Source organism: Myotis nattereri, assembly GCF_964212035.1.
Source record: "Myotis nattereri genome assembly, chromosome: 3".
NCBI classification, from domain to species: domain Eukaryota; kingdom Metazoa; phylum Chordata; class Mammalia; order Chiroptera; family Vespertilionidae; genus Myotis; species Myotis nattereri.
In genome coordinates this window covers 118,287,813-118,300,054 of record NC_138077.1, presented here as the reverse complement: position 1 = coordinate 118,300,054, position 12,242 = coordinate 118,287,813, and the positions used below count along the sequence as shown (strand labels likewise).

At 43.0% G+C, this 12,242-nt stretch overlaps 1 protein-coding gene across 3 annotated transcripts in view; it reads left to right on the top strand.

Moving 5' to 3' along the window:
- The window catches only part of ST6GAL2 (ST6 beta-galactoside alpha-2,6-sialyltransferase 2), a gene marked incomplete at its 5' end in the record, with an annotated part of 333,761 nt that overhangs the window by 54,105 nt on the left and 267,414 nt on the right, over window positions 1-12,242 (top strand). For all 3 annotated transcript variants that reach the window (XM_081086198.1, XM_081086200.1, XM_081086199.1), the window contains 3 exons: window positions 1,693-1,790; window positions 3,216-3,317; window positions 8,439-8,613. In XM_081086198.1, coding sequence (XP_080942324.1) covers window positions 1,693-1,790; window positions 3,216-3,317; window positions 8,439-8,613 — 375 coding nt within the window. The remainder of the gene's footprint in view (window positions 1-1,692; window positions 1,791-3,215; window positions 3,318-8,438; window positions 8,614-12,242) is intronic.

Genomic DNA, 12,242 nt, shown 5'->3' with positions numbered 1-12,242 from the left:
TCTGCAAAGACTTCAGATACTTCGCCCATTTCCAGTGATACATCTGAGTCTTTATGTACTCCAACTAAAGCAATACATTGCAGCAGCCTGTGTGCACCAGCAGCCAGGAGAAGCCAACTGTCTTCTGAAAAGTCACTCATTAATGAGATTTGCAAACATTTAAAACAGTGCCAGTCTTCTCACTGTTTTTTTTTTTTTCTCATTGTGAAAATGTATTTTACATAAAAATGTTATTTTAAATTAAATTAATAAACATTTAAAGTTTTTCTATTTTACTTTCCAATATTGATGTAGTTCAAATAAACATAATGCCTTTGGGTTGTCATACATTTTCAAGAATGTAAAGGGGTCCTGAGACCAAAAAATAAGCATCTAGAGCAGTGGTTCTCAACCTTCTGGCCTTTTAAATACAGTTCCTCATGTTGTGACCAAACATAAAATTATCTTCGTTGCCAAGTTTCTACTACTTCGGGGGTAGAAGGGTCTCTCCCAAGGAGACTTCGCAGGAGCGGATAGACCCAAGTGGAGAATGGGAGCTGCTTTAGGGACTTGAGTGGAGTGTGGTCACTGTAAAGGTGGCATGTATCCACAAGACTTTTTGGCAGATCAGAAATGCATAATTCACCTCACTCCCTCACAAATAGGCAGTGTCATTGCTCCAAGTTGAACCTGAAATGTGCATAGAATTTTTGAAGCTAAAAGTAGCCTATGGAGATTCCCTTATTGCTGATTAAGTCTGATTTCAGGCTGGTCTCTGAAAAATGAATTACTTAGCACAGGAAATTTCAAGACATGTATACAGACTGCACTGTGGAAAGAGAACAAACACATCTCCCATTCCATCCCTTAGTCAGATGGGAGCCCACTTTCCCTGACTTCTAGTTCTTGTCTCCCTTGTCAGCCTCTATGATATGGGAGCCATCTTTTGGGACCTCAGAGAACTTGGGAAAGTCTGACTTTTGAGTCAAATGAAGGGAGACGTGGTGAAGCTCCGTGGACCACGATGTGCCCGATGGAGTATAAGTAGCATTGGTAGCTGGTGCCTCCCTTCCTCCAGGGCGAGGCAGTAAGGTAGGCCATAGCTGGAAAAGGAAGAATGCACTAAGACTGCTCTCGTGTGGGTCTTCTTGGCATTGTCAGCAGTAGGTAAAGATGCACAGAAACTACGGCTGGTTTTCTTTTTTAAGCACAAACCAGCACCCAAAAATGGTCAAGATACAGTGAAGGCTGTGAGTCTGACTGTGAGAGACACACTTGATCTTGGTGCAGGCAATGGCGTTGGAGGCAGCAGGAGCAGCCTCCGCTCCCTGCAGCAGTGAGAAGCCACGGTGAGCAGCCTGTTTGTAGCGTCCTGTTCCCATAGATTCCATCTTCAAAAAGTTTTGGAGTCTTTAGGAGAATGGCTGCAAAAAGCATGTCCCCTTATAAAGATGTGGACAAGTAAGCATCTCTGAATAATTTAGATGCCACAGGACCTGCTGTAATTGCATGGATTGTGCCTCCATGCTGATCTGCCCCTGGCAGCATCCCATTCTAAATAAACAGTATGCTGAAAATGTGTCCATGGGTCTCTTCATTGTTGGTGTCTGATTAGCTTCCAGTTTAAAAGATTCACTTTTAAGATATTTTCCTAGATTATGTTTATTCTACAGATAGAAAAAAAATGTGAGAGTGTCATTTATGTGCCCCTAGATTCTCATGATGCAGTCTTGAGATTTAACGCGGCTCCCACCCGTGGCTATGAGAGAGATGTTGGGAATAAAACCACTGTGCGCATCATTAATTCCCAGGTAAGGTGGATGGAATGCTTGCATGGATGTGTGCTCTATAGGTAAATAGTTTAACTGGACGAGTGAAGAGAAATTACCCAGAAAATCATGATCACGATTTTCCTTATTTCTATGGGTCTTGTAATTATAAACAATTAATGAGGAAAAAATGTAGAGAAATGGGAATTTGTGTGTGACATGAATAGGAAAAAAATGAGAAAATAAGCTCAAAAGAAAAAAAAGTTATATATATATATATATATATATATATATATATATATATATGACTTACCATGTTGCATCATGTGGATTTCAAAGGATGTTAAACTTACAAGAAGTAGTGGCCAAGAGAAAGCAGGGGATGGAGGAGAGAAAAGCAAAGGTACAAAATTCAAGGGTAGTAGGGTAGCTTGAAACTTTAGTCTGTTATTTGAAAATTTTAAAAATGAAAATGGATTGTTGAATTGAAAATGAAAATATCTCTTTTCTCTGTATTCTTAATAAGAATGTTTTCCAAGTTTGTAGCAAAATTATTCTCAGAACAAACCACAACGATTTCTAGAGTTTCAAACTATATAGAAAAATATGAGGTGATGAATGATTTCTGATGAGTTGCTTGCAGAACAAAAGATTAGATTTCTGCCTAGTACCCTGAGCCAGGCAGCACACAGCAAGATAAGAACGATTACCACATTTCCTTCATTTATAGATGCCATTGATTATAAGATTCACCATTCATTTAATAGCAGCTTTTCAGAGAGGAGGAGATAACCTTCACCAAATTAAAATACATGTCACTATAGGATAACTTTTAACTACAGAAACATTAAAATGTGAAGGAAAAAAGTACATCTTAGAAACTGAAAAATTGCACCTTAAAACAAATCAGCATATTATTTTTTCTCAAAAATGTAATTTTTAAAAAAGATGATTGGCAGGTGAGATTGAAGAACTCATCCAGACTAGACAGGGCCCCAGAGGAAATGGCCACCCAGGCCGACTCAGGTTTGCTGGCTCGCTGTGTCCCCGTTGTTCTAGGCTGGCACGCTGAGGCACCTGCAGAATTCAGTTCATCCACATCTGCAGCTCTCTCCCAAGTTACCTGTGAAGACAACTGGAGAAGGTTGTGGGGCCCTGAATTAGTTAGGTTACGTCTTTCAGGAGCCGATTTGATTCCACTAGATATGAGTACAGTGCTGGGTGCAAATGTAAGAACTGGGGGATTTAAAAACAAACAAACAAATAACAAAACCTCATTTCCCCAAACATTTTTTTAGGAGCTTTAGCACGCGATGCCAGCCTCTCTCCCTCCCCCAGAAGAAAACAAAGCCGAGGGACAATTTAAAAATGGATCAGAGCAAGGAAAATTATTTTTCATCTCTTTTTAAAATATGATTTTGAAGAACCAAACACTTGCTTTGAAATTATTTTTCTATGTATTTTCAGATTCTGACCAACCCCAACCATCACTTCATTGACAGTTCATTATATAAAGATGTCATTTTGGTGGCCTGGGACCCTGCTCCTTATTCTGCAAATCTTGACCTGGTAAGGCTTCATTTGTCACCCCTACCCTGACCCTAGTAGTCAGAAAGTGCCTTTGACTGATTACTCATGGGAGCAAGTCAAGGGTTAGCTTTGATAGACATTATGAAACTGATCGTGGGTGCTGCTTAAATACATGTGTGCCATCCCACCCTGATACCCACTTCCCATAGCATGCTCGGTGAGCATTGTCCATCTAAAAAGGGCTTTTGCTGTGGAGAATTTTTTTTTCAATGTCCAATGTCCAAATGTTCAGAAATTCCTAGTTACACTGGAGGTTGGGCTGATTAAACTCAAAATATTCCCATTATGATAGGGTTACATTACCTTCCAAGAAGTTACAGACCTTTTGAAATAAATTGGAAGTGCTTGGCAAGAAAAATCTAAACTTGTGTATCACCAGTTTGCTATTTAAATGAACCTGTTACAGGCTTTCCTTGAGTGGATCACTCTGCTTCAGCTTCTCATCCTGTTTACTCTTGTGATGCATAAACAAGATCATTGCTAGCCATCAAAATGTAGGCAACTTATATGCACGACTTTCTGGCAAGTCGCTGGCTATCTAAACAGGCAGCCAGTTACTTGTGGTAAAGCCTGGGAGGAAGAGCCAGTATCGCTGGAAGATGGATGATAATTTCACCATGGCAGATGCTGTCCGCTGTGCCAATGAGTGTCTTTCGATTTGTTTTGCTGTGACTCAAGAGAATGCAGTCTTGTGGAGGGGACTGATCTTGGCTCTTCTGCAACTCCCCCCTCACCCCACCCCCCTGTGAGAGATATCTTTCTAAGAGAGCTGCCCAGGGTTGATGGGTCCCTCTGAAAGGAGTGTTCTGTCGCTGTTCCTCATGAAGCTGGATCTTTACCTAGTGTGATTACTAACCACTTTAACCAGGATTGAAATCAGAACCATCTGGAGAGGATTTTTCAAATATGTCTGTCAGAGCCCTGTTTCCAGAAATGTAGTGCACGGCATTGATATGTGTTTTCTGAGAAAGCCTTTTGGGCTCTCATTTGTGCCATCCATTGAGAATCAAGCATCACGTGAGTGTTTGAACTTTTCAGCTTCGTTCCCAGCCTGAGGTTCTCTGGCTTGGAGTTCGGATAGCTCTCTTGCTGTTTGTGGACAGACCAAGAGCTTCTAGTTGTCGAACCTTGCTTGTTGCTCTGTTGGAAGCCTCCAAGTGCAAGGCACAGGGCTGTGCAACCCCATGGGTATGAACGCCATGGTGCTGAAGTCTGAGTGACAAGCTGTTGTCCGAGGGCCTGTCCTTCCATTCACTGTGTCAGGATCGAAGGAGGGGAAGAAGCAAGTCCCACATTTCTTCCCACTGCCTCACTTAAGATAATCTGCCCCAGCCATCCTCAGTATCTTCAAAGCAACAGAACACCTTCAACCATGGACTGTTCCTCGGATCTTACTCTAGACCAGGTGTCTCTCTGAAGGGAGCTTGGAGCCTGAGCTGAGTCTCCCCCTCATACATCTTCTCCAAATCTCATTTCATGGTGACAACTGACACACTTCTGCAAACATTTTTTTAAATCAACCTATAGTTTATTTTTTCATAAAATATTTTATGTACAATCAATGTAAGCATACATTTTGATGAGTATTAGCAAATATCTATAATCATGTATCCACCACCACAATTAAGAAATAGGATATTTTCATCACTCCAGAGTCCCTTGTGCCACACCTATGGGTCATCCTAGCCCTAGCCCTAGGCATTAACTGATTTGCTTTCTGTCGTTTTACATTCTATTCGGAAAACATTAGTTTTGAGCCCAGAGGTCAGCAAACCACAAACACGGGACAAATTTGGCCCTGGTTTTGTTATTTTTGTGTTTTTTTTTTAATTAAATCTTTATTGTTCAGATTATTACAGTTGTTCTTCTTTTTTCCCCCCATAACTCCCCTCCACCCAGTTTCCACCCCACCCTCCGCCCTCACTCCCCACCCACTGTCCTCATCCATAGGTGCACAATTTTTGTCCAGTCTCTTCCCACATCCCCCTCACCCCTTTCCCCCCAAGAATAGTCAGTCCACTCCCTTTCTATGCCCCTGATTCTATTATAATCACCAGTTCATTCTGTTCATCAGATTATTCACCTGATTTTCAGATTCACTTGTTGATAGATGTGTATTTGTTTTTCATAATTTGTATCTTTACCTTTTTCTTCTTCTTCCTCTTCTTCTTTTTTTTTTAAATATATTTTATTGATTTTTTACAGAGAGGAAGGGAGAGAGATAGAGAGCTAGAAACATCGATGAGAGAGAAACATCGATCAGCTGCCTTCTGCACATCTCCCGCTGGGGATATGCCCGCAACCCAGGTACATGCCCCTGACCGGAATCGAACCTGGGACCTTTCAGTCCGCAGGCCGACGCTCTATCCACTGAGCCAAACCGGTTTCGGCATCTTCTTCCTCTTCTTAAAGGATACCTTTCAGCATTTCATATAATACTGGTTTGGTGGTGATGAACTCCTTTAGCTTTTTTCTTATCTGTGAAGCTTATTATCTGACCTTCAATTCTGAATGATAACTTTGCTGGATAAAGTATTCTTGGTTGTAGGTTCTTGGCATTCATCACTTTGAATATTTCTTGCCACTCCCTTCTGGCCTGCAAAGTTTCTGTTGAGAAATCAGCTGACAGTCGTATGGGTACTCCCTTATAGGTAATTGACTTTCTTTCTCTTGCTGCTTTTAAGATTCTCTCTTTGTCTTTTGCTCTTGGCGTTTTAATTATGATGTGTCTTGGTGTGGTCCTCTTTGGATTCCTTTTGTTTGGGGTTCTCTGCGCTTCCTGGACTTGTAAGTCTATTTCTTTCACCAGGGAGGGGAAGTTTTCTGTCATTATTTCTTCAAATAGGTTTTCAATATCTTGCTCTCTCCCTTCTTCTGGCACCCCTATAATTCGGATGTTGGTACGCTTGAAGCTGTCCTAGAGGCTCCTTACGCTATCTTCGTATTTTTGGATTCTTTTTTCATTTTGCTTTTCCGGTTGGGTGTTTTTTGCTTCTTCGTATTTCAAATCGTTGACTTGATTCTTGCAATCCTCTAGTCCAGCTGTGGGCAAACTACGGCTCGTTTGAAATGAATAAAACTAAAAAAAAAAAAGACCGTACCCTTTTATGTAACGATGTTTACTTTGAATTTATATTAGTTCACACAAACACTCCATCCATGCTTTTGTTCTGGCCCTCTGGTCCAGTTTAAGAACCCATTGTGACCCTCGAGTCAAAAAGTTTGCCCACCCCTGCTCTAGTCTGCTGTTGGGAGTCTGTATAATATCCTTCATTTCAGTCAGTGTATGCTTAATTTCCAGTTGGTCCTTTATCATAACATCTAGGGTCTGACTAGATTTCTTGAGGATCTCACTACATTTATCGACGGTCTCACCCATCTTTTCGAGGGTCTTACTAAATTTATCGGCGGCTTCTAGACAGTTCTTGAAAAACCTTAAAAGTGTGGTTTTGAACTGTATATCCAGTCGTTTGCTTTTCTCCATTTCTGTCATTTGTGACCTTTTTCTTTGTCTCCACATTTTTTGTGCTTCCCTGTGTTGATAAAGTGGCTTTCTGTGCTAAGTGTCCTCTAGGGCCCAGTGGCTCAGCCTCCCCAATTACCTGAGGTGGACTCTCTTGGTGCACCCCCTTGTGGGCTGTGTGCACAGTCCTGTTGTAGTTAAGCCTTGATTATTGTAGGTATCACTGGGAGGAGTGTACCAGTTGGCTGTGAGAATCAGCTGTGTCTGCAGTGGGAGAACTTCTGTGCTGGAGACACCCCTTCGGGGCAAGACTTGCTTCAATGGGGCTTTGGTGCTCACTGAGTCACTCTGACCACTGGGTATACTGGCTCATGGGTCTTACAGGAGGTGCTAATCTAGCCTTTGCCTGAGGCTATTCAGCTGGAGCTCAGCTGTGAAGGAATGCAAGTTGCCCTGGAGCCTTGGGCCAGCTGCAAGTTTGTTAGGTAATTTTCAGCTTGCAAAAGCCTCTGTGCACAGCTTGGGCGGGGAGGGGTCCCAGGGGATCGATAGGGCAGAGCAAACAGCTATGGCTGATCGTCAGTCCTTCCCTAAGAGGCCCCGAGTCTCACTTTCCAGGTAATCGCTGCAAGCACCTCTGAGAGAAAGCCGCCCTTGAGATGCGAACGATGCCAGACAAGCTAGCCTCTCCCCGTATCAGTCAGGGTCCCCAGAGATTCACCCAGAGCTGGAGTTCAGAGCAGTAGGGAGTTTGAGACTCCCACTTGATTGAAAAAGCCAACCATGTCCTCAGCCGCCAGCCCTTTCCGCATCCGCCTCCTTACCTGTGCACTTAACTTCTGCACCGCAGCTCCTCTGAGTCTCTGTATGCTTTTCTCTTTCCTTCTAGTTGTAGTATTTCTGCTCAGCCAGCCTTCCTGTGGTTCTGGATGATGCCCGTTCTGTCTTTTAGTTGTATTCTTGAAGTGGTTGTGCGAGGCAGCAGTCTCCGGTGTTTACCTATGCCGCCATCTTGGTTTCCCCTGGCCCTGGTTTTAAATAAAGTTTTGTTGAAACAAAGCAAAGCCATTCATATGGCATCTTGTGTGGCTGCTTTCCTAGCACTAAGACAGAGCTGAGTGATTGCCACAGAGACCATAAACCCATAAGCCCTTTGCAGAAGTCTGCTGAGCGCTGCATGCAGCATCTGTCTAGTTCAGTGGTTCTCAACCCATGGATCGTGACCCCTTTGGAGGTCAAAAGACCCTTTCACAGGGGTCACCTAAGACCATCGGAAAACACATATATAATTACATATTGTTTTGTGATTAATCACTATGCTTTAATTATGTTCAATTTGTAACAATGAAAATACATCCTGCATATCAGATATTTACATTACGATTCATAACAGTAGCAAATTTACAGTTATGAAGTAGCAACGAAAATAATGTTATGGTTGGGGGTCACCACAACAGGAGGAACTGTATTAAAGGGTTGCAGCATTAGGAAGGTTGAGAACCACTGGCCTAGCGGGACCCCTGCTCTCTGTCCGCATTCCCCACTCCCCTCTGAGTCCCTCCCTCCCTCTGGTGCTGTCCTGTGTCCTTTGCACAGCGTGGCCCTCAGGACTGGATTGTGTTGATTTTTTCTCTTAGTGGTACAAGAAGCCAGACTACAACCTGTTCACACCATATGTTCAGCATCGTCAGAGGAACCCAGATCAGCCCTTCTACATTCTTCACCCTAAATTTGTATGGCAGCTTTGGGACATCATCCAGGAGAACACCAAGGAGAAGATTCAGCCCAACCCACCATCTTCTGGCTTCATTGGTAGGTGCACTGGTAAAACGGTGAAGAGTGATGTGCAGGAAGGTTAGGCCTGATATGCAATAAATACACATTCATGTTATACAATAAGAGCAAGTAAAGGTGGTTTTAGAGGGGAAATAGACCAGCTGAAGAAAAGAGAAACATTCTTCTCCAGTTTCTATTGCCACATTGCCCACTACCCAAAATTCTAAGAACTACTTTATTTTCTTGCACTATTTTATGGGTCAGTGGGCTTGTCTGGGGTTGTTGGGTTGTGTTCAGCTGCTTCATGGGATGGCTTTCTTCCATGTCTTGTCCCATGGAAGGAATTCTCGCTCCCAGCGGGAGTTCAGGCTCAGCTGGGACTGTTGGCCTGTGGCCACACATGGCCTCTTACATGGTGGACTCAGAGTAGCCACACTTCCTAAATGAGCTCCAGGCAAGTGGTCCAAAACACAGGCAATAGAACTGTCAGTGTCATGGCTGAGGCCTGGAGATGTGCACAGCATCACCATGCTATGTTCTGGTGGTCAGAGCAGTTGAGGTCCTGTCCGCTTCAAGGGAAGATTCACAGAGCCCACCTTGGCCATCTCTGATCCACCACCCACTGCCATGCACAGTGCAGGCGGGAGAACTGGCTGGAAATTAATGTGTGACCACAGGACAGTGCCAGGTGGCCCAGGCTCTGGAGAGATTAATTTTAGGACCTTAGACAGCTCTTACCACCAGAGTCCACCAGCTCTAACCTAAAACTAGATTTGATGTAACAAGATTATCACATGTTTTTAGCCAGGCTTTGATCCTCAAAGTTGTGGTCTTATCTCATTCGTTTACCTACATTTCAGTATATTGCCCCAAGCATTTCTTAGATCTCCTTGGCAATATGAAGGCAGTAATAGAACCAAAGATACTAGTTTTGTGCACAGGAAACTGTAACATTCTCCCCCTGATTTCAGTGTCTAGAACTGTGCGCCTTGGCGTCCCTGTGTGTAAAGGAGCATTTAAGGAGCTACACTGGTTTCCTCGTGGATACGGGGAACATGCACAATATCTGAACTGAGACTTACAGGTGTTGGAGTGGGCTTTTAGTATTGTAATAATGTGAATATTTTATGTAGAATTCAAGACAAAATTTACACTGTGACCAAATATTACTCTTCAATTTTTAAAGCCATGCCTTTGACACTCCTTTTTTCCAAATCAGTCTTGAAATCCTAATCTCTTTATCTTTTGTGCAGTTCCATTGAATCTGTTGATTTAGGAAAAAATGTATAATTAATTTGTCAGCAAAAGGGTGATGGAATAATGCTTAGACAGTATAATAGGGTGTGACAGGAATTTAATATCTTTTTCTTTTTGTTGCTTTCCCATGAATTCATTTGGCTAATATTTGATTAGAGTAAAAGTTTTAGGGCACAGTGGTGGGCTGTTGGATATGCTTATTTTGATATAGTTTGAGATATTCAAGTTAGCTAGTCACAGCTGGAGAAGACATTTTCCCCAGGTGTTTTTGTTGAAAGAAATCATGCCTCGTATATATGACCAGCCTCCTTTCATAGCTGTTGACTGAGAATTTGGAATTTCCCAGGCTGATACTTGCCTTTCCAGCTTCTTCTACATGAAAAAGGGGATTGCAGTTTGAAGTCTTTGGGAGCGTGTCACTGGGTTGGACAGACTGTGACTTCTTCTCTGACATTTACTAGCTTTCTAATTATTGGCAAGTTGCTTAATCCTGTGCCTCTCCATATGCACATGTGAGAAATGCAAATAATAATACAACTTTTGAAAAGATGAGTTAGTGGGCCGATTTGCAGTTGTTATTTTCTAGCTGTGCTCTGTCCTGTATTGCAGCCGTTAGCCACAAATGGCTATCCACATTTAAACCAACTGGGATTAATACCAGCCCCATTTCAGGTTTCAGTAGCCATGTGCTCCTGGTGGCCACTGGCTTGGGCAGTTCAGACAGAGAACTCTCCATGGTCCCAGGCAGTTCTGCAGGGCACACTGTTAAGTTTGGCCAGAATGAAAAAGAACAAGTCGACAGGCACCATTGTTCCTACTGGGCAGGCTGGGTCTGTGGGGATATAAGTGTACACTAGGAGAAGGTGTGGCTTGATGTCATTGACTTCGTCGGCCACTTTTGTTCCTTGCCTTATTTAAGTGTGAGCACCTCACTAAAGGTGGGCAGGAGATACCACCTGGGCAAGTATGCCCAGCAGAGCCGTCACCCTCTTCATCTCCTGCTGATGTTACAACCTTTGTACTCTTCCTGGATCTTGCTAGAAATATGCTCAGAGTAGAGACTGTTCTATAATTTATCTGACTTTTTTATATACCAGTAAAACGATGTCACCCGCATCTTAATCTATCTGCCAGAAGAATTTTTAAAGATCAATGAGTGTTTTCTTTGCTTATCAAAGTGTTCTCCAAATGTGCCTTCATGTTCTAAGGTCATGTTGAAAAGCTATTGACTTATTGTCTTATCACCTCATTCCAACCAGTAATGTCAATTACTGAACAAAAGAACCGGTGCTGGAGCCCATCCATGAGGTGAGAATGTCTCCATGTGTGTGCATTTCCAGGTTCTGCCCAGGTGCACAATCAGCAGGACACGCTCCTTCAGAGAAGAGCAGCACACAGTCCCTGGGCTGGCTGCTTTCCTGATGAGCACAGGGTTCCATCTGCAAGTGAAGCAGGATGAATCCTTTTCTTTATTGATGAGCTGCTTGTCCAGCTGGAAAAAAGCTGTCTCACATTTAATGTCTTCCATTTCTAAATCCACTGCACACATTTTCCCTATATGTGTTTATGAATCATGTGTGAGATAGAGGGACTCTAAAAGTTGACTGTTTTGCCCTGGCTGGTATGGCTCAGTTGGTTGAGCATCATACTGTGCACCAAAGGATCATTGGTTCGATTCCCAGGCAGGGCACATGCCCGTGTTATGGGCTAGATCCCCAGTAGGGGGCATTCAGGAGGCAGCTGATCAATGTTTCTCTCTTCTCTCCATTCCTCTCTCGCAAACATCAATTAAAAAACATATTTAAAATATTAATAATAATAAAAGTTGGCTGTTTTGAACACAAAAGGCATTTATCTTATGGAAATTTAGTCAATGGCTTTTAGATTCCCAGAGGAACACAACTGGTCCCTTAAATGTAATGTTATTGGTACTAGTTAGAGGCCTGTTCCTGGGCTGAACTCATTGTGAAGGTCAGGGTTGGGGAACCTTTTAGCTCAGTGGTTCTGAAAGTATAGCATATATCAGAATCACCCAGAGGGCTTGTGTATCAGTTACCTAATGCTGTGAAACAATTACCCCAAAACTCAGGTACTGCAAAGAACAATAAGCAGGTGTTAACCTCACACAGTTTCTGTGGTTAGTAATCCAGGAGCACATTAGCTGGGTGATTTGGCTTGTGTCTCAGGAGGTTGCAGTCAAGCAATTTAGACTTGGGCCAGCCAGTCTGCTTCCAAGGCGGCTCACTTACTTGTATAATGGCTGTTGCCAGAGGCCTCAGTTTACCACCCAGGACCTGTCCACAGGGCCGCTTGAGTGCTTGAGGGTCCTCACAGCCTGGTCCTGGTTTCTCTAGCCCAGTGGTTCTCAACCTTCCTAATGCTGCAACCCTTTAATACAGTTCCTCATG